Here is a 21,925-nt window from a genome sequence, read left to right as displayed (position 1 = left end):
TCTAGCGAGGACCCACTCCTGTATAACGAGGCCGGATTAAAAAAAAGAGAGACTGGCTAGATTTCGTCGAGTCCTGGAGTCCCCTCCAGCTCCCCAAATTCCAGCCTTGACTACTATTTGCAATGATGCGTGGATGGACCAGTTTGTGGGGAGAGAAGACACCAATTCAGAGCTCTCTGTGACCCCCAAACCCTCCCGGCCATCACCTCCAACCCGCAGCAGCCACGATGCTGTGAATAAGACCTGGGCCCGTGCTGCCCATCCCTCCCCTCCACATCCGCAGAGTGCCCCACTGCAGCAATAAACAGCCCAACGATATTCAACAGCTGCCTCACCCCTCGACTCAGGAAGGATTAGCATTTAAATTGATATGTTTCAGGGAGGTAAATCTTGCCAGTGATGGGGCTGCAGCACCTGTGGGCACTCACGGTGCTCCTCAGAGCTGGCACCCTACGTGCACTCTACTCGGCACTTTCCCCTCCACACACCTTTAGACTGAGCCCCAAAGCCCTCCGTAGGGCTGGGAGGACTGGGACCCCTCTTCCCACACCTCTCAATTCCATGGGACCGGAGCTGCACAGCAGCAAAGTCACCTCCTCTGTGATGTTGAAAAGGGCACAGCCAATGCTGGCAAAACACCATGGGCTCTGTCTTGACGTCTCTTTGGATCCCAACATAGGAATACTCATCACAGCACGGCACTGGCATGGCTGTGGGAGGCCCTCGGTGGAACCACCAGGACTCTTCTACCTCACACCCAAACTGGGAAAAGCAAAGCATGTGAGAAGAGAATGAGAGCCACAGGACCAGGCAAAAGGTGGTGGCTCTCAGGAGGGATCACGTTGGGAGCAGAAGCTGCAAACCCCACTAGGACTTGTGCCACCAGGCACGTGGTGCTGTGCAGGGACCCCAGCCATGGCACGATGATGGTGACGTTCAGCGAATGACACCTCAATATGGGACTTTCAGACCTGCTACAGCAGTGACAGACAGACAGAAGGACACAGGTGGTGGGAGCAGCACTGCTCCCAAAGAGCTGATAGCATCAGGGAAGGGGATTCCTTCCCTGTAAATAGTTCATTCACCATACAACAGGAATTTGATCAGTGCAAAGCTATTTGTCAGAACTTGAGCAGAGATTGTTTTTTTTTGGTTGTTGTCGCTTTTAAGTACAAAATAGATGGACAAAGATGAATAGATGCCACCACCACATTGCCACCACCTTCGTGCCTTGTGAGAGGCTCCTGCACCTCGTTGGTAGCTGAAGACAAGTCTCATCAGAGACTGGGACTGCTTTCCTATTCTCCATTAGTGCACCAGAACATCAACCTCATTTCACATTAATCCAAAGCATGCTGCTGCTGCTGGTGTTTCAGTTTGGCTGTTGAACTGCAAGCTCAACTCTCTGCACTGATCATGTCCAAGCTTGGATTAGCAGCAGGACCCAGGAGTATGGTGCCCATGCCCAAGAGCATCATGCCACACCAATGGTAGACCATTCCAACCTGCTTTTCCTATAAATCATCTTCAAAGACCTTCAGACCCAGCCCACTTGCAGTCTACACAGCCCCAGCGATGCCACCGATCACAAGAGGAAACCCCGCCAGTGGTGCCCACCACCATGGCAGTGAAGGTGAACACCATCATCATCATCAATGCACCATCTAAGAGAAGGAGTGCATTCTCTCCTGAAAACATTTTTGAAAGAAACACACAGGAATCCACTTTGAGACAGGGAGATGGAGAAGCTGTGAGTGGTGAGAGCAGGGATCTCCCTCCCGCACCCCGCTGAGCCCTGAAGAAGGCAGCTGGGGGAGAACGCGCTGCTGGAGGAGGTCTACCAGCAGCACATGGCTCTGGTCATCAAAAGCCATGAAGCTCAGGTGGAACGGCCACATGCACAGGGATTCCTAGAGGCTTCTCAGCCTCTCCCAGTTGCCAGCTTTTGAGATACTGGGTCCTAGTGACATCTTTTTATCATCTCCCCACTCTGCTCCCCATTATATAGCTATTTATTTATTCCAGTAAAGTGTGTCTCCTGTGGGTAAAATCCTGCAGCAGGCTGTGGATCTATCTTCTCTGGAGTGCCTGTTGGGAAAAGGCTGAAACGGAGTGCCGAGCGAAAACAAATTTGGGAAGTTATGGTTCCCACAGCAACGCCTGGCGCCTGTGCAGCAGGCAGCATGCAGGCATGCAAAGCTGGATTTATGCCTTAATTACGGAGTCAGCGCTGCAAGAGGAATCTCATGCAAAGATCTAGTTTTAAGCCTCTTACACAACTTCGCAAATATAAGGATTATGCCATTTGGGATTGAAATTCCCCATGTTTAACCTAAGCTTAAAGGTGACTTTTTGCAAGAAGCTTCAAGAAAAGCCACAAAAGCCCATTTTTGAGAGAGGGTGAGGACAAAAAGCTGACACATTCCCAAATGAAGAAAAAAAAAAGGAAGAGATTGATGACCTGCCTCTTGTTTGCACTCTGGCACAATTTGGTCCTGGAAACCCACACTCACAGGGAGTAAATCTATTGGGAGGCAAATTCATTTGAGCTAGAAGACATGACTTGGTGCAGAAGATGCCATCACAAATATTCAAAGCCAGGTGACATCTAGCTACAGCGGGTCCACAGCCCAAACCAGCGGAGTCCAGCAACAGCCTCTCCCCTCTGACAGCAAGAACCAAGCTCTTCACACTTACTGCTGGAGACCTCCTTGTTTGATGGACTGCTCACATCAATGACAAGCAGGAAGGAAGCTGATGAAATACAACCCAACATATGTCTGGCTCAACACTTTCCATCTGTAAGTTGCTATCTCCTTACTACCACCCTGCTTGAGTCACATCACGTGGGTGCATCACATAGAATCAAAGAATCACAGAATCATTGAGGTTGGAAACGATCTCTAAGTTCATCCAGTTCAGCTGTCAACCCAACACCACTGTACCTGCTAAACCATGTCCTGAAGTGCCACATCTACATGTTTTTTGAACACCTTCAGGAAAGGAGACTCCCACCACTGCTTCTGTGGGCAGCCACTTCCAGTGCTTCACCACTCTTTGGGGAAAGAATTTTTTTTCTAATACCAAATTTAAACCTCCCCTGGCACAAGTTGAGGGCATTTGCATCACACAACTGCACGATGTCACTTTGCTGCATCACCACCCAGAACAAGCCCTTTCCAGCCACACCTCCCTGCTCCTCTCCTCCTTCTGCAGAGGCAAAGGAAACAAACAAGTAGCCAAAACCTCTCTCCCCTCATGGCTCTGCACTAAGCTTTTGGCTGATCTCACCAGCAAGACAGACAGTGGCTCCACCACTGCCCACATCTGGCAGGGGTTTGGCTTCAGCAGCCTTGCCCAACCTTGCAACCTGATGGAGGACTAGAAGGACACATCTGCTGAACCTTGATAGAAAGGTCTGGGAACCACCCAACAGCTGAGGTAGCAGGTGCGAAATCTGCCCATTTTGCAAAGGACTGGTGCTCCTTAGTGTCTGCAAGGAGAATCTGTGTCTTGCTCCATGTACCTGCTCTTCAAGATGTCTCCCTCCATTACCTTCACCATCACTGATAGCCGAAGGCTCTGACCTTGTCAGCTTCCATAAGCTCAGCAGCTTTCAGCTTTTTAATTTGAACGGGGAAGTGCCATGAAGACAGACAGACCTCCTGGAGCAGCTCACGGAGCTTCTGCCCACCAGGCTGAGGCTACTGTGAGACGATCTGGGGACGGTTTCTCTATAGGGATCATTTTTCCATGCCTGAGCAACCCAGAACCAGGCTGGACACCTCCTCTGAATGATTCTTTTGGTGGTGAGCTGAGCCAAGGCTGCGGGTCGTCTTGCATGGGTTGTTTGGGTGCTGTTTGCAATCAATTCCTGAGCGTTGCTCAAGCAGCTTCATGCCTGGCGCTTTCATTAGTAACGAGGCAACAAATACAAAACTCCCACTGCCTTCAGAGGAGCCAGGACTGCCTGCTGGGACTTCCCAAGGAACTGGCACAAGGCTGGTGCCTGCCTTGCATCAAGCTCCTACAGGATTTGGGCACAGCGACCAGCACAGCCACTTGAAGCTGGTGGCCTCTCCGCACACCAGCAACCCCTCGCATCATCAGCTTTTCCAGGGAAACTCACACTCCAACTGCAATGCCCTGGGAAAACAAGCACTGCCTTTTAAATAATATTTGTCTTTCCAATGTAAATGCAGCCCCAGCTCTCTGCTCATCACACACATCCATTCTCTTTTAACAATTTGGGATCTTAAGCTTGCCCCCCGCCTCTCCTAAGCTTCATTGTTAACCTTTAAGATGGAGATAAGGCATAAGAGTTTGGAAAGGAATCAGAAGGGACTCTGGAAATAAGCCAGGAATAGTGTTAATACCGGGCTGCACATCATATCTCTTTGGTTCTTCTTTCCCCCCAGGGAGATTCGGACTGCTCTTGACTACCACCATGGTATTACAAACTCTAATGAGGTTTTGAAAATAAGAAACCCACTGCAGCGTGGGAGAAACTAATAGAAATTGTTTTGTCTTCTCTCTATTAGTCATTAGAAGCAAAGGAAAAACAGCTACAGGCAGTGGCAGGGCTGCAATATCACCACACATTTCATAAACTGGCACCCTGACAAAGTCATTTCAACGCAGTTAATGCTCCTGCTTCCCCTTCGCATAAGGCTTGCCATATGCCAGCAACCCCATGCAGGACTCGAACAAGCCCGGGGTGACCCCAGCGGTGCTTGGCACCCTCTGGCCAAAGCTGCAGCACCCAACCTGCCCAAGATATCTCTGCAGGATGCTCAGCTGGCCCATGGCTCTGCCCAACAGCAAACCCCCGAGCACAGACCATCACAATGGCTCTGCAGCGAGCTGCTCTGCAGAGCCTGGCATCCCCCAGAGCCGAGGACAGGCAGGGAAGGCGAAGGCAGCCCCCAGGGAGGGCAGCGCTTTGGGACACATCCATAAACGGCAGCTCCCCAGCGCTGTCAGGCAGCCAGAGCATATGGTGCATTAGCTGAGATTTGCGACTGCATCTGCAAAGTCACGTTTCTGTGTGCAATGTTAATTGTGGAAACCATGAAACGACGTGCACAGAGAGCTGGGGTGGGGCGACAGGACCCGCAACAAACTCACCCCTCACCATCACCCTAGGGGAAGGTGGTGTGAGAGCCAAGCTCCACTCCAGGGGTCAACAAGGCACCTTGGAACGCGTTCCACTTTGCATTCCTCCTTCCACCTCTGCCAGCATCGCATCTGGGCTGTGTGGCTGCGTGATGACAAGTGGCAGTGCCTTCACACATTCCAGATGTTCGCCTGCTGCCCGCAGGTATGGGCACAGCTGGCAAGTGGCACCGTCCCCAGGAAAGCCAGGAAGCAGGCACGCAGCCCGCTCTGCACACACCAGGCTCCTTTGGCCCGTCCTGGGTGAGAAATGAACTGGCACAAACGCTCCGAGCTTTCATCTCCAGATAATTGTTATTGAAGCCAACAGCCCATGGGAGACTCCTTGCCCGGCTGCAATCTGGGCAGGGTGAGAGCACGGCAGCAAGGGAGCATCGCTAAGGGACAGGGAGGAGGAGGAGCAGTGCTGGCTCAGTCCCCATCATCCTGCTCCTGCATTCCTCTGCACTGGGACACAGCTCCAGCGTCCAGGCCAGGTGACATTGCCCAGAAACTGGGTGTGGTGGAAGGATTTAGGAGATCTCCTGCATTATCCCACATGCCTTAAGGGTAGGATGTGTCAGCACCCAGCACAGCTTGTCCACCTCTTTGGTAGGGCAGTGGGTCTGACTGATGAGACCTAAACCCAAACCTAGCCCTCGCCTTCAGGTTTAGGCAGGCAGGAGCTATGCTGTGACACACAGAAGAGCAACTCCTCCATCTCGAGAGAGATCACTTGGGATAAGAAAGAGGAAGACAAGTTTTTCTGCTGCGCCAAGGATTGCATCCAAGCCCTGCTGCTAACTCAGAAGCAGGTACGGCTCGACAGCTGGCATAGCCGTGGAGCGCTCAGATATCCCCACGCTGGTGCCTGCTTGTGACTGCATTGCCTGGAGCAAGGATTCGCATTGCTAAGTCAATGTCAAGCTGATTTAGTCAGCCTGGATGGGGAATCTCCATCAACCAGCACTGACACTAGTGAGAAAGAGCAGTGTCGGGCTGGTAAGTGTCAGCCTTGTTCCCAGAGGTGCCGCTTGAGCGGTGTTTGTGGTGCAGGCAGCACAAACCCACAACCTGTGCTTATGGTGACCACCAACGTGCCCATAGCATGATGGAAAACCCCTGCTATCACAGCCAGGTGATTACAATTTACTGCCTCAAATCCTCATGCCTCACTCTGTTCTTTCTTTTCAGCTGAACATAACCCTTGTTTTCATGTGATCTGAGTGGGTGCAGAGGTCCCCTGTCCCAGGAGCAGCTACACCCCATGTTGGATGAAGAAAGGAGAAGCAATTCCTTTCTGCAAGCCCTTACACCGCTACAAGGCTATAAAGTCAATAAAGACCCCCAGGATGAAAGGGACTCTATAAATCTGAGCTGTTATTATTATAAAACTAATCTCCACCGCATCTCTTAATAACGCAGATTAACTATGAAATAACACCAGCTATAATTAGTATCATAAAAGGCAGAGGTGGGAAAGCCTGCAGGTCAGCAAGTCCGCCCCACCAACCAGTCCCCACAGCACAGGAAAGGGGCAAACCTCCCAGGTGACCTGGAAGCTTGGAAAAGTGAAGGCAGGCTTGGCAGTGCCGGGCACCATGAAGGGAGCAGTGACAAGGAGGGGATGGCACATGAGTCACCTCACCTCTGTCAAACCCAGGAAGGGAGAAGATCCCCACTCTTTCTGCAAGTGCCTGATGCTGACCTCTCCAGTCCCTCCTCTACTGTGTGGTCCACATCCCCTCTCGCAAACCTTTATCCTCATGCTCAGGACTCAAAACAAGGGTGTCAGCACCACCTTATCACAAGGCGGACCCTGAAGACCTCACTGAGCACCTGACAACTGCATGCAAGGATGAAGATGTCCACCAAAGACCCCAGGCTGCAGGGCAGGCTCCTTGTAGGAGAAGCCCATGTCCCAGACCAGCTCCTCCAAAGGATGAGCAGCTCCCTAAACCCTTCACCTCCAATCCCATGAGAAGCTCCCAGCCCTGGGGCTAGGAAACACAACCTTTCTGTAGGCACACAGGCATCCCTTGCCCAACAGCATTCTTGGAGCAGAATCCCACTGCCTCCTCCCATCCAGCTCAAGAACCAGCACTCCGCCAAACAACCCAAGTGACACATACAACCCAAGCTCTGATTCCTACTGCCTTCCTCCACTTTCTGCTCCCAGAAACCTTGTCATCCTCCTCACCTCCACAGTGCAACCACACATTCCTGGTCCTTCTTCCCTGCCATTCCCACTGGCACGGCAGTGCTGGCAGTGGGAAGGGCAGGAGGGAGGGCTCCCTGCCTGGGCACGGCGCTGCCCAATTAGTGCTGCTATGTGACAGCCTCTGTTTGCACTGCGTGATTAGCTGTGGAAATGCAAATCTGAACTTCCTCCGCCACAGCAGCTAACAAGATAATGAATATTTTCATCAGCTGCAAAGAATACAAACATCTGCGCAGACACAAACGCACTGCCAGGGCTGGGGGGAGCGGGGAACAGGGGCGTGGGGTGGGGAAGCAGCTCCCTGGCATCCCTCGCTAGGGGAAAGGAAAGCTCTGCCAACACCAGCTGGTCCTCAAGCCCAGAAAAAGCCTGTGGGTGACACTCCATTGGCTTTGGTGGGTGGTGGCACCATCTCCAACAACAGTGCCTGTGCTCTGGACTGCGCCTGCAAGAGCAGGTTTAGGATACACACACGTGGTACCCACAACTCTCAGGGCACCACTCAGACTCTGACCCCTCGCTGCCCATCTCTGGGTCCCAAGTTCAGCTTTGAAATGTCAACTCACCACTTTGCATAGCTGCAAAGCCTGCTTTCAGAGCGTGGAGGGAGGTGAAAGCTGCTTGGATTTTCCTTAGCCTCATCACAAAGGCGGAGAGCTTGGCTGTGGTTTTACACCCCTCAATTTCTTTGTACCAGCACGTCTTCATGCTCTGCCTTGCACTGTTGGGGTTCAGAAGGGGTTGAGGGAGGAACTCAAGCCCCAAGTCATGGATGTGCAGTTGGTTTAGCGCTTTGGCTGTGGTGGCATCTTCCATCCCACTATCCCTCCTCCTCCCCAGGGCTCAGGCACACACTGGGAGCAGCAGAGCAATGGCCAAACGGCAGAGACGGATGCCACATGAGGTTATCCCATTGCCCTCACAGACCGGAATGAAATGGAGCAGCTCAGGGAAGCAACCTGAGCCGGGATGGATCAGCAGGAGCAGGAGGCAGCTGCAACAGCCATACCCACACTCACCAAGGATCCACTGTCTCACTCTGTAAATCCTACCCACACCAGAAACAGAATGAATCTGAAAACCTCTAGTATTTAAAATACCTCTATTACTGACATCTCAATCAGTACTTTAGAAAAACATCTCTTCCCCCTGGGGCCCTGCACTGTCTTTAAGATATCGCTGGCACTAGATTTGCTTTTTGTTTTGCTATAAGAATTAAAAAAACCCCAAAAAACCGCTACGAATGCAGTGGCTGCAGACTGTCAGAAATACCAGCTCAAAGCCACACAATCTGTTCTCTTTCTCCGCAGGATCTTAGCTTTGAAACAGAGCAGGGCTGATGCACGCAGGATGCAGCAGTGACCTAACCGAGGGAGTGCAGTGCTAATTGCATCAGTCATATATACACTGGATTGATAAAACCCCAATGCTTAGCCTGAACACTGAGGATGAGCTCAAAATACATGGTGCAAATCTGTGTGCAACTTGTTGTAGGCTCCGAAAAGGGCTGGACGGACTCAAGAAAAGCAGCCAGGATGTCCCTGATGCTACGTTGAGGTGGAAAAAATGGGATTGAGGAAAAATGACTCATTTTTTCCAAAGGCTCTTGAGGAAAAAAAAAACAAACCTCAGACGGGGTTGTTGGGGGCTGGAAAACCATTGCTTCTGGCATGGCCACAAGCGGGTACCAGGACACCTCTGCACCACAAGCAGCTTCTGCACGTCATGTACAGGGAACAGAGCAGAGAGCAGAGCATCATCACACCCCACGAGAGCTCCGCAGAGCCGCTAAACTGCTAACAACTCCCTTACCCATTCCTGAGGACCAAGGCCTGAGGCATTAGCCTGGCTTGGAAAGACATCATTGCTTCCAACTAGTATGTCTGAGGCTTCAGAGCTGTGAACAGGTAATAGAATTGCAGCAACAAATAATAAAAAGAGGAATGAAATGGAAGGCAGCCACTGGAAAAGAGATCCATCCGTTATCCTGGCCTGAAGGATAATAGGTAAACAAGGCGTTGGGGCACCGGCTGGCGCTGAGCTTGCCAGCACAGGAATAATAAACAGCACAATTATAACTTCTGTGCTCGGGGGTTTGAAAGAGAGGGAAAAAAATATGTAAAAATCAATAGCGTTAATTTAACTACTTACAGACGTTACATTTGTGACGCTGCGGGAGGCAGGACTGCCTCGCTGGGGCTGGACCACGAGCTCTGAGCTGGGCGGCACCAGCAAAACCCCCACCCAGCCTCCCACATCCAGATGTGATGCTGCATTTAGCTGCGCACCCATCCCAGCACCCATGGCTCAAGGGACACTGGGTGCAGCTCATCCAAGGCTTCCCCTGAGCAGGGGGAGTGATGGGGTGGGGACGTTGCCCAAAGCAGCCTCTGGCATGGATGGTGCTGAGCTGTCAACACGCCCCGCCACTGCCGAGACAGTTTATTAAGGGCTGAGAAGCAGCGAGGGGAAGGAGCGACAGATTTAAAATTAACTTGCCAAACTCCCCATCAATATTATGACAATTCCCTGCATCGGTTCAGTGACCCGGCATGCTGCCTGAACAGCATTAACGTCGTTGTGTGGAGGCAGAGCCGGCTGCGGGGCTGGCAGGGCTCAGGACAAGCAGGCACCCATCCTACCCTATGGCATCGTGGCCACCTTGGTGCTGTGCTCAGCAGCACCAGCCAGCGCTCAGCACCACCTCCAACCCACCTTTCCTCTTTGTCACAGCTGTAAAGAAGTAACAGCCCTGTTTAATAGGCGAGGATGCAAGGAACCACATCCTCCAAGGACTGAGTTGCAGAGGGAAGGATGCTTCCAATTTGCAGGAAGGTGCTTGGCACACCGTGGCAGCCCTGCTTTTTCCAAAGCCTCTCTCTTTAGTTATGGAGAGGGGAAAACACTCAGTATTTAGCAGGATGAGAAGGGACCCCAGTTAGGGCAGACAGCTGCTCCCCGGGAAGCGCTCTGCTGAACATGCTGACATCCTGTTTGCCGTGCAGTAATAATCCAGCGCATGAAGCTGGCTCCATGTGGGTAGCAATTTGGTTTTTCTCCATATTAATGGCATAAAAGCAACAGTCTGAAACTGCAAACAGCACTTAAACAAAAATCTCTATTCCCTTGTGGCAAAGAGACGGCACAAAAACAGATAAGGAACGAACAAACAACCCATTTGGAAAATAATCCCCCCATGATTTGGAGACGGTGCGGAGTTTGGGCTCTGCCCCACCGTGAGGCAACAGGGGGAAAATCGCTCTAATCTAGTCTTTAGCGAACTGGATCCACTGCTGAGCCTCCCAGCTAGACCGAGAGGTGTGACTGGAATAGATCAGCTCCAATCTCATCTATTTGTTAACACCGCACAGCACTTTGCCAGAGAAGAAGCTTTTTTTAGGAAAAAGAGGGATGCCCAGAAGGCAGAAGCTCTGAATGTGCTTTTGGCTCAGCAGTGGAAGGAGCAAGGCAAGGTTCTGGTGTGTGATGAATGATCCTCCCCTCCTCTGTCCTCCACTCCAAAGCACCCAGCGAGGGACTGCGTGGCAGAAGCATCACCAGAGGAGCACTTTGATTTAAACACTTGCAACGAAACAGGAGCAGCAGCAATGACATGGCTTGGCTCTGCCAAACAAGAACCTTGATGCTGGTTCGTCCAACGGGTCACCCCAACCACCACAGCGATAACCAGGGGTTATTAAGTACAGAAAAAGCTGTCCACAGAGCTCCTAACTCACGATGGATCAATCTGAGCTGCATGGATGCTGTGGTGCTCACATCCTGCCAGGCTGTGGCTTTGCTGCAGCTGACGGATGGGGAAAGGGTCTTTGGCACTGCCACAAAAGAACACGTGAGCAAGGATGTGCAACACAATGAGGTTTGTTGCTAGCGTACACGTAGAACACACACAGTACACACAGGATGTACCCATCTCTGCTGTGGGTGCACTGGCAGCGGCAGCCGGTATTCGCTTCCTTCCCTTGGGTATCACCATCTCCTCAGTCATGCCACCAAAATGTTTGGGTGCTGCCTGACTCCCTCCGATAAAATGAAAATGTTTTGGGAAAACCCAAAGTCTGAGCCAGCATGGACTAGAACTTCAGGCTGCTCTGGTCTGGAACCTCCAAAGCTGTGCAGCCTTCCCATTTCACTACCAGTCTGCCGTGCCACATACTGACATCAAACACTATCCTTACTCCATGTCCTAAAGATACCTTACACAACCTTTCAAGCTGACTTGACACAATAAAGCCATCGGGGCTCACACCAGCTGCATCGTGGAGCCACATCAAGCCGCAGCCAGGAGGACCACGCAGCCAGCAGAGGCTCTGAACTATTGAAACCATTAGATGGCAAAGAGATCACCCCAATGGGATGGAAACAGGGTCACAACCAGCTTTGTTGAGGCCAGACCGTGTGAGACAGCTTTTCCCAGCACAAAGGCTTCTTCCCAACACCATGCTGACATGCCTGGCAGATTGAGAATATCCTATTTATTAAAGACACTGAAGATGCGGCGACATGGGAAGCAGACACCATTCAAAGGACTGTCACATCTGCATAGCTAAAGGATCCCAGCAGTTATAAATCCTTCTAAAATACTCAGCCCCTTGTTCTGATAGCAGGTTCTTGCTCCTACTTCGCAGAAACAGGCTTTTAATCCCTGGTATTAGGCAGCTTCCTGCTATGTTTCAAATGCACCAAATTAAGGGCTTCTCTAACAGCTGGTGTCTTAATGCTCAGAGAGGTTCTTGAATATCTATGAAAATCAAAGGGAAATTACATCTTTTAGTTAATAATTTCTTCTCCATTAACCTCCTTCTCGTTCCTTGTTAGGAGATGATGTAATGGGGCTTCCACTGTGTAACCCTCCGACACACCAGGCAGCCTGGCTGTGGGGAAGGATGCTGCGCGCAGGGAAGCGAACCCTTTTCCTCACCGCCCATCACTGTTGGAGCCACCAGGCTACATTCAAACGTGAAAGGGCAACCATACTGACCTGCCAGGCAGGCTACCGAAAGCATTTCTGGAGCAAGGCATACCGCCTCCTGCCAGGCTCTGAGCTCTGCCGAGCCAGCGCATCACACGCTACAGCACGTGGGCACATACTGTAAGTTGCTCTCCTTTCAGACCTGCTCTCCCCTGCCCCTTGCAACTGTGAGACCCCAAACTAGTCCTGCAGTCAATGCCCTGGCACTGAAAACCCTGTTTGTGATGGTGAGGCTCTGCAGGTTCCCACTGTGCAGGTCCTCACTGGGAAAAGCTTTCCCCGATGCGCGCACCCCAGCCATAACGTGCACAGAGCAGCAGGAGCCATAGGAAGGAGGACAGAGTTCTAATATCCCTTTGTTTTTTACCTAAAACCTGCCAGGCAGAGCCCCAAGGAATACTTTGGGCTCTGACGCCTGGAAGGAATAATCCCAGCCCTGGAGCTATTCTATCCTGAGAGCAAAGAGGCAGAGGGCAGCCCTGGAAGGACCTGGTCCTGGTCCAGCCTGGGACTGCCCAAACCCACCATTCCCAGGATGCTCTCGAACAACATGACTTGGAAAAGCCGCCTCTCCTAGGATAAACCAGACACACAGACAACCTTGAGTACTTTCTAGCTGGAATTTAGCCCTGAGGATGGAAGATATGTTTGCCTCCTGGCAGCAAAAAAATCAGCCCTTAGACCCCAGCCCTGACTGAGGCAGGGGAAGGATGACTTTCCAGCCCTCCTGCTTCACAGTGAAAGTAAAGAGCAGGCTACGAACAGGCTGGAGAGGCAATTAAAGCCTCTGCAAAAGGAGGTCTGATGTATAGAGACCAATGGCACAAGCTGGGGCTTCGCTTCATTTGCGGGGAGCCCTTCCATGTCTGGCTTTTCCAAGAGATGGGCTTGGGGAGTTTATGAAGCACTCAGACCTGCTCTACCCAGCAGCCCATGGAAAAATTTCAGCTCTGTAGCCCTTGCTGTGCTCTTACGGAACCACTGACACTTGTAACGTGGGAGGGAGAGAAAGCAAAGAGAAAACCACCGGGAAAATTGCCTTCCTGTATTGTCAATTCTCACTTCCAGCAAAGGCTGCGGCTCTGCTGGCTCCAGCTTCTCTGCTGGCTGTGGCTTTCTGAGCGCCTTTGTGCTGGTGGAGCCTATAATTCATCTGCCAGCAAGCGAGAAAAGGCTAGAAGTCAGCGTGAATTCATAGTTAGGAAGGCTTTGCCCTCAGCTGGGGAAAAAGTGCCCAGCAAAACACCATGGCCAGCAGGAATGAGCACACGCAACTCCAGCTACAACCGGAGGCAGAAATGAGGTCTCAGTGCTTTAATAGGGGAAAAAACCCTCAGGCAGAAAAAAACCTCACCAGCAGATACTGGGCAAGGAACAGTTGCGTCTAGGCGGGATGTATGCTGGATTCTCTCCTGCCTGTGATCAGCACTGCTGCTGCTTTGAAACTCCTAGGCCCACCTAGGTTTACACTCAATCAAAATGCGACTACATTAAGGAGAATGGAGAAAAAATAAATCGATCAACTCATTTTCCAGCCTTGAATTTGGCAACTATCAGCGAGTTCTCCTCCAGCAGCACTGCAAGGTTAAGATCTGGGCAGTTCAGACCCTGCTCACCCGCATCTGACCCTCAGCACTCCTAATATACCTGAGATCCAAGTTGCAAACACCCCCTGTTATCTACTACTTGCACTCTAGTACAGTGTTTACATTATATATATATTAATAATATATATTAAATTATATAATTTTATATTATTTTCTATTTTATGTTATATCACAGTTTTTCCCAGTATTATGATGGAATAAAACCACCTTTCATAGGCTGGTAATTTGCCAAAGGAAATGCTTGTCACGTTGCATGCAGTGAACAGCGGAACTCATTGTCGCAGGATATCACAGAGACAGAAGACATCAGCATCCAGAAAGAGATGAAGCAACACCATGGAGAAAAGCCCATCAAAGGTAATTAAACTCTCAACTGGCAAGAAGCACTCTTGTCCAGGAGGGTCCTGCACTGCTGCCTCTTGAGCTAGTAGGAAAGCCACGGATGCTTGTCATCTTCTTGCTCTCTTCCCCTAAGTAACCACTAGTGAACATATCGGAGATGCTGGCTCTGCATCAATGGGCTTTGGTCCCATCTGACCATCCCGATGACCCCAAATGCAGGAGCAGAACTGGGCCATACCTGAACGTCATCTGGAACACCTGCCCTTGGTTGACGTGCTGGGTCCTGTTGTTGTAGCCGTGAAGCATCTCCCCAAAGAGGGTGTCGTTGAACTTGGCATCCGACTTCAGGCACTTGGGACCCTCACAGATGTCAGAGAGCATCAGGCAGGACTTCCCATCTGGGGCCAGCTTGTACTCCTCCACGCACCTGCGGATCACCACAAACTATGTCAGATGGGCTGAGCACACAGTGTGCCACCCCATCAGCCCAGTCTGCTGAGCCCAGCCGAGCATCATCCACCCCTGCAGCCGCTGCCCAGGCTGCTGGAGAAAGCCCAGGGGTGGCAGGGGCCACATGCTCTGCAGCAGCTTGGCTCCCAACACCCACCCTCTGCAGCAGCCCAACCTTATCCACCCGCAGCCACGATCTCCTGCCTGGGAGCTGCTCCTGCGCTGAAGAGCAGAGCTGAGCCCAACACACATCGGCTGCTCAACCACCACCGACAGCCGCTGCCCACCCTGATGCTGCTGTGGCGTAGGTACAAACATTCCCCTTGCAAGGGCAAAGCAAAATCAAGCTCCTGCCCTTTTCTTCCTCTAAGCAGTGCCCTCCTGCAAGGAAGCAGCTCCAGTACAGCTGCTCCTTCGCTTTTTGGTCCCACGTTCAAGCATTCTGTCGGTAAGATGCTCATCTTCAGTATGGAAAAACAGTATGGGAAACCGAGTCAGGTAGTAGGGCTGTGATTCAACCACAGTCACTGGAGACATCTGTGGTATCTTTTGTGTATGAACTTGTCCTGCCTCTCTTCCTTCTCTTCTCCTCTTCTGCTCATAGCAGGGGGGTTGGAACTAGATGATCTTTAAGGTCCCTTCCAACCCAAACTATTCTATGATTTTATGATTCTCTCCTTTTTTTCCTCTGGCCTTTTCCCCAACATTACAGCTCCCAACTAACAAGGAAACCTCCATCCTCTGCCGACCTCTTCCTCCCCACAGCACTCTGCTAACATCAATCCCACCTCCACCCAGGCTTGCTCCCCTCTCCCATTCCTATATCACGTTTTACTGCTGCAAATGCAACTCCCACCCATCTGTCGCACTTCTCCTTGCCTGTTCCCAAAGTGCAGCTCTGCTCTGAAAAGGGATTAGAAATAAGAAATAAGGGAAACAGTCTCTGTCCTTGGGGATGTAAGATGGAAATGCAGATCCCCTGTGGGGAAACGTAACATCCCAAGATTTTCTAGACTCTCCCCACAAAGGCTGTTTGTGCCTATATGGATTTCCAACTCTATTTGCAGGTATAGTAGAGGCAATGTGCTCTCTCTTAGTGACTCAGATGCTCTGTGCTGCTGAACGATAGTGCGTTGGGGGAAAATAAACAACAAACCAGCAAAAAGAAATTAAAAAAAAGAAAGAAGCTGATGTAGGCAGAGCTCCCTGGATGTTATTCCGTGAGGAGCAGCCAGTGGCCAGGGCTGCATGAGGACTTGCAACATTGGGGCTCAAAAGATGCTTCTTAGAGTTACTGTTAAGAATTTGTTCCCTCTTTCACTTGTGGGCATTTCTTTCCCCTTCTTCACCCTAATCCTTCCCACAGGGATGTGAAGTAGGCTCCTCGCGTGCCCAAGAGCATGAACCAGCCGAGGGACACAATCTGCAGAGCCCCAGGGCCGGGCGCGGGCGATGCCTGGCTGGCTGCAGCTGTGCAGCGTAACGCCAGATAATCACTGAGCTCCTTTTAGAACGTACTGCAGCCAGGGAGATTTTCCTAAGTGAAAATGTTAAATTGTGGAGGATTATAGGATCCCAGCCAAAATCAGGGATGAAACGCTATTTTAAGAGAGTCACAGAGGAGAGGGAGGAAAAAAAAAGGAGCATTTTTTAAACAAATCCTCCACTTTCCCCCTCCAACACGCAATGTACAATTTTTGGGTCCCTTCACGGTGAGTCACAGATCAAATCATATCGTCACAGAGTTGGGGAGAGGAGGAAGGTGCATCTGCTCACATTGCTCCTCACGCTCCCAAATGCTTTTGCCTAGAGGCAAACCAGGTGCCTTTATTCCCTGTTGGAATGTGGATCCATAAACAACCTTTTTCATGGGTGCTCAGCTTCATTGCTGGGCACGCTGGCTTGGGGACAGGTGGCACAGGAGGAAGGTTGGCAGGGATAGAAAAGGGTACGGGTTGTTTAGCTGCTTAGCAGGAGATGCAGAAGCGTTGGAGAGGACTCACCCGCAGAACATGAAGATGGTGCTGGATGAGGGGTCGTGGGGCAGAGGGAGGGTCTGCTGGAGACAGAGCTGCTCGCAGCCGCCGTTGAAGCCATCTGAGCAGTCGATTCCTTTGGAGTAATCGTAGCAACCAGTGCCATCCTTCATGGGTCGGAGGTCCTCAGGGCACTGCAGCGAGAGACGGGACACGATCACATCCCCTGTGGGTCCCCACCTACTCTGGAGCCACAGCCTATGGTTGGGCAAAAGTCACACTCTTCATTCTCTCTCTGACACAGGTGCTGTTCTCTCTTCCCAAGTAACAGACGACAGGACAAGAGGAAATGGCCTCAAGATGTGCCAGGGGAGATTTAGATTGGATATTAGGAAATACTTCTTTACAGAAAGGGCTGTCAAGCATTGGAAGAGGCTGCCCAGGGAAGTGGTGGAGTCACCATCCCTTGAGGGACTTATTATAAAGGACGTGTAGATGTGGTGCTTAGGCACAGTTTTTAGAGGTTGAATTGGCAGTGGTAAGTTAAGATTTGGACTCGATGACCTTAGAAAGGTCTTTTTTAATCTAAACAATACTCTGATTCTATCCTCCCTCCAGAGGAAGGCGAGTTCCCTGAGGCAACAAAATTACACAGCAATGAAACCTTAAGTCAGCGTGGGGTAAAGCATGACAACCCACTCCGTATTAACATGGAGAAACCCCCTGCATTTGTTACCCGTTCCTCTGAGGCACAGAAAAGTCTGGTATGACCCAGAAGATGCATCTCAACACTTGGGAGCAACCCAGAAAAGCATCTCAACCTGTGCCAGTCAGGCCAGCGACCGTGCCCTTGGCAACGTAGAATCATCAAGGCTGGAAAAGACATCTAAGAACATCCAGTCCAACCGTCAACGCAACATCACTGTACCTACTCAACCATGTCCCAAAATGCCATGTTCACAGGTGTTTTGAACACCTCCAAGAAAGGAGGTGTTCAAAACATCATCATCTCAAAAAGTATCTCACCATCTCCCACAGGAGGAGGCACTTGTAGGCAGGACCAACCCATAGTGGAGGCAGAGCTGGAAGAGGACAGGATCACAGCCCAGGCTCATCAGAACAGTTTTCCACAGCCAAGGGAACCACGCTGATTCACACAAGCTGGGGATCTGGCTCTGGGTTTTAATCTCAGCCTCCCAGCTGGCTTTCCTTGTCCCAAAAGATAAAAGCCAGCAGGCAGCAAATGCCATCAATAAATTGTCACCCAGATTAAAGCACTCTTCTATTCCACTTGTGTTATTTATCCTTTTCCGCCAAACATACGTGCAACACAAACAACAACAAAAAGCCCAGTCCTTGAGAAAATAAATAAATCTTGCCTAGGAGCTGCTTGCAATTAAAAATGCATTATGGAATTTCTTGAAGATGAGCTAGGCTGGAGCTTGTACAGGTAGTGATGAAGGCAGGTTATAAATGGCCTCTGTCAAGCAGGAGAAAGGTTATAAAACTGCTATACTTTGTGCTTAAAAAAGAAAATCAATTTTCCATGTGAGTAAAATGCCGTACATATTAATAAAAGTTCAGGAGACCCTCGACCCTGCGCTCGCTGTCACAGACGAGGTCCCATCAGGAGATGGGCTGCTGAGACTTACTCTTGGATACTCCAGAAGCAAAATGCCTACAGGGAAAATCAGAAAGATGCTTTAGGGAGTCCTGGCCCACCTCATCCAAGCAATGAGAAGTTCCTCTCCACCTCCTACAAAACCTATGCCATTTTTCTATGGAAGCAGCATCAAAGCTGCTTCTGCTGCATTTACAGCAACCATTACGTCTTGCGCATCCCCATGCCTGATGTCCTTCAAACACCTCGCTGGCTCCCATACTCTCAGCTCTTTAGCTCAGGTGGACCTTGTAAACCTCAGCATCCTCTTTGCAGGCACTGGATGAGGTAGGAAGGGGAGGCGAGTGAAGCCTGAGAGGCACAAGGCTTTTCTGGCCAAAGGATGTTGGCAGGAAAGGGCTCTGGAATAGGACAGTCCCTTTCTTTGCAGACCAGGGTCCCAGAGAGGCAGCCCAGGAAACAGCAGCAGAAGATAAGGAGCAGGAAACTTTCCAGCTGCGTTTACAGAATAAATGCAAAAGAGGAGAGGACACTTAGAACAATCTAAGTGCTTTTCGCTGCCGAGCTGCCTGGGAAACAGGATCAGGGTAAGTGTGTTGTGAATCCACAGTTACAACACTTATCTCCTGCTGTCTCCTCCATGTCTGCCGGCCCCGCTGTAAGAATAAGAGCCGTGCAAATTGGCAGAAACGCCAATTGGAGGAAACGGAGGGCTGCCTGCAAACAGCATCACGCTCTCCACAGCGCTGCATCTGCCTCTCTGCTGCTCTCCCCACACTGACAGGGATGGGAGGTCTGGGACTCTGCCCAAGTCCCCTCTGGAGGTCCTGAAGGACCCCTTCAGTGCTTTGAAGGCAACTGGATGGGACCTTAAGTCAGCAGGAGCTACAAGATTACAGCCATAGGATCAATCATGGCTTTTCTGAGCTGTCACTTGGGACTCTTCCTGGCACCGTGTGCTGAGCCCAGCATCTTCCCCAGCTCGCAGAAGAGGATGATGGCTCTTTCCTTGGGACTGGGCTGCTGAAGCCATCCCTCCCTTAGCCCCACTCTGCTCAAGGCCACCTTTGGGATATTCCTCCAGTATCCTCTAACAGAGGATTTGCAATCAGGATATCCCATAATAGGTCGGAGCAGGGAGAAAAATAATGCCCGTTTGCGTGCAACTATGTTCCTACCCACAGGCTGAGCATAGTCAGAAATGACCCAAGAAAAAGTCAGCTCGTGCTAATTCTGACTCCCCTGGCTGTGCAGTGCTTGCTGGGCTTTTATAAAGGACCAGATCTGTTATTGCTGACATTGATTTGTCTGGCTTGGGCAGCAGAGAACCAATAATTGTAGTGAGTTTTAATCAATCCTCCATCAATTCAGCTGCAGTTCAATTTGCGATTTGCCTTGGCAGTGACACAGGATGGGGGGCTGCATCGGAAAATGATTAGAAAATCAATAAGCAACTCAGCCAATAACTCTGTCTGGGTGATCGCGGGTGGCATGTCCGTTCCTGATGGGAGGAAAGCTGTTGAGACATGGTGCCCCAGCAGCGCTGAGCCAACACTTCTGTGGTCTCATCCAGAAAGCGGAAGGATCCATTTATCCAGGGAGACAAAGAGATCCTACAAACCGCTGGCCAGTAATTCAAAAGAAAAAGCTGCTTGTGGTTTGCCACGTTAAGACCTGCACTGCTCGGGAACTCATTTGAAACTCTCAGCCTATCCTTCATCCACAGGTTTGACAAGCAAAACCATCTCAGAGCCTGGGAAGAGGAGCTGGTGCTCAATCCATGTAACGGAGAGGAATAGAGAGGTAGAGGAGACTCCAGCTCATGGTCTGCTCTGAAAGCCAAGGAGAAGTCATTACCAAACAAATGTAATTTCACTGCTTTGCAAACCCACTTCATATACACAGGAGCGAACTGGTTTCTCGGTGATGATGGCCAGCCCTGAAAATTGTTCTCAAGACTGGAAAAGAAAACTTAGTTTCTTGTCTTCTTCTACGTTTGCACTGATAATACAGATTCTGCCCGCTAAACGTGACCCACAGCTATAGTCCCACGCCCTGACCCTGCTGCTGCCAAAAGGTTTGTGACGGTGGAACCGTCGGCAGCTCAGCAGGGTTTGGCTGTCGGTACAGCTGGCCATCAGCTCCTCCCCTCCCAGCCACGCACCAGCCAGAGCACCCAGGTCTTGATTTTTGTCATTGCAGTCAGCAAATGGACTCTGAGGACACAAACAGAATGGATACGCTGAATAAGAGAGTGCTATTTTTACCTGTTTTTTTTTGAGAAGTGTGCTTTTTTTTTTTTTTCCCCCTTTTAAATGACATCTCCAAGGTGACACTGAGTGGCAGAGCAGGCAGGATCTGCTGCCCCGGGCCCGCTGCACTCCTCAGGAGGCCAGCAGAGCCAGCCTCACTGATGCACACGGCTGAAGTTTGGAACAGAACAGGATATCTGTGCCCACTGCAGTCACCTTGGCACAGTGTGTGACACCATGTGGCCTCCTGCCACCAGGACTCAGCACAGCTCCTCCACCCACCATCACCATCCTCAGCACGGCCAGAGCCAACGCAATGGGACGAGCATCATCTTCAGCAAGAAAGCAAGCAAGCAGCTGCCAAAACCTGCACTACATTAGTGTCTTAGGAAAATAAGTATCTGGACGAGTCTCTGCTTGCATTAGTAAGCAAAGGCCTCTTTTTTTCCCCCCTTTCTCACTTACAAAGCTCATTAGCAGCAAGACGGGTGAGGGGGTCACTGGAATGAAAACCTGATTCTCATTACTGACATGAATCCCCCAGATGAGAGGACACCAGCTCTCCGTCTGAGCTGCCTGAGTATCTCAGCTCAGCTCCTCTCTTCCGTTATTAAGTCTTAAAAAAAAAAAAAAAAAAAAAAAAGGATATTTAATAAAGTGTTTCTGTGGAGAGTAAACTGCTCTTTTAGTTATTTCACTCTGTTTTCTCAACAATAGCAGCCTTTTTGTCAGAAATAAAAGCCCAGGCTTCTCCTGTGCTGGAGTGTCGGAGGTGATGCTCTGTTTGCAGATGAGTTCAGCTCTTCCAAACCGCATGGGGAAGCCACTGCAAACCTCCCACGCTGGATGCCGCTCTGCGTACCACACACCCATCTCTGGAAGCATCCGGACACCCAGCGCCCAAGCCCCGTGTCCATGCCTGGTACTGCCTCTCAAGCTGCATCCCCAGCACTGCTGGTGTGAGGCTGCAAAAAAGGCTGGTGGCTCAGATCTGCAGGTCCAAATGCCCTAAACAACCCCGCTTTGTTTAGCGACATCCTCACTCCTTACTGAGAAACCTCTTCAGCGTGAGACAAAAAGCTTTAATCTGAGGCATTGCTGAGGTACAAGCAAGTACTAGCATTATAATGAGCTGCAAACTATGCACCAGCATGTATATTGTTTGCTTGTTGGAGCTAAGAAATGATACAAATGCAGTAAACTCCTTTGCATCCATCTATCCCTCTATCTATCCCTCTATCTATCCCTCTATCTATCCCTCTATCTATAACTTATCCTATTCTGCCTTCGCTTTCTTGGCCCAGAAGGCTCT

General features: G+C 50.6%; 1 protein-coding gene across 2 annotated transcripts in view; it reads right to left on the bottom strand.

Annotated features, from left to right (window-relative positions):
* The window catches only part of ASTN2 (astrotactin 2), a 347,344-nt gene that overhangs the window by 129,227 nt on the left and 196,192 nt on the right, over nucleotides 1-21,925 (bottom strand). For both annotated transcript variants that reach the window (XM_054084080.1, XM_054084081.1), the window contains 2 exons: nucleotides 16,768-16,934; nucleotides 14,553-14,741 (listed from right to left, as the gene is read on the bottom strand). In XM_054084080.1, coding sequence (XP_053940055.1) covers nucleotides 14,553-14,741; nucleotides 16,768-16,934 — 356 coding nt within the window. The remainder of the gene's footprint in view (nucleotides 1-14,552; nucleotides 14,742-16,767; nucleotides 16,935-21,925) is intronic.

Source organism: Cuculus canorus, chromosome 19, assembly GCF_017976375.1.
Source record: "Cuculus canorus isolate bCucCan1 chromosome 19, bCucCan1.pri, whole genome shotgun sequence".
Lineage (NCBI taxonomy): Eukaryota > Metazoa > Chordata > Aves > Cuculiformes > Cuculidae > Cuculus > Cuculus canorus.
This window is presented reverse-complemented; position numbering and strand designations above follow the sequence as displayed.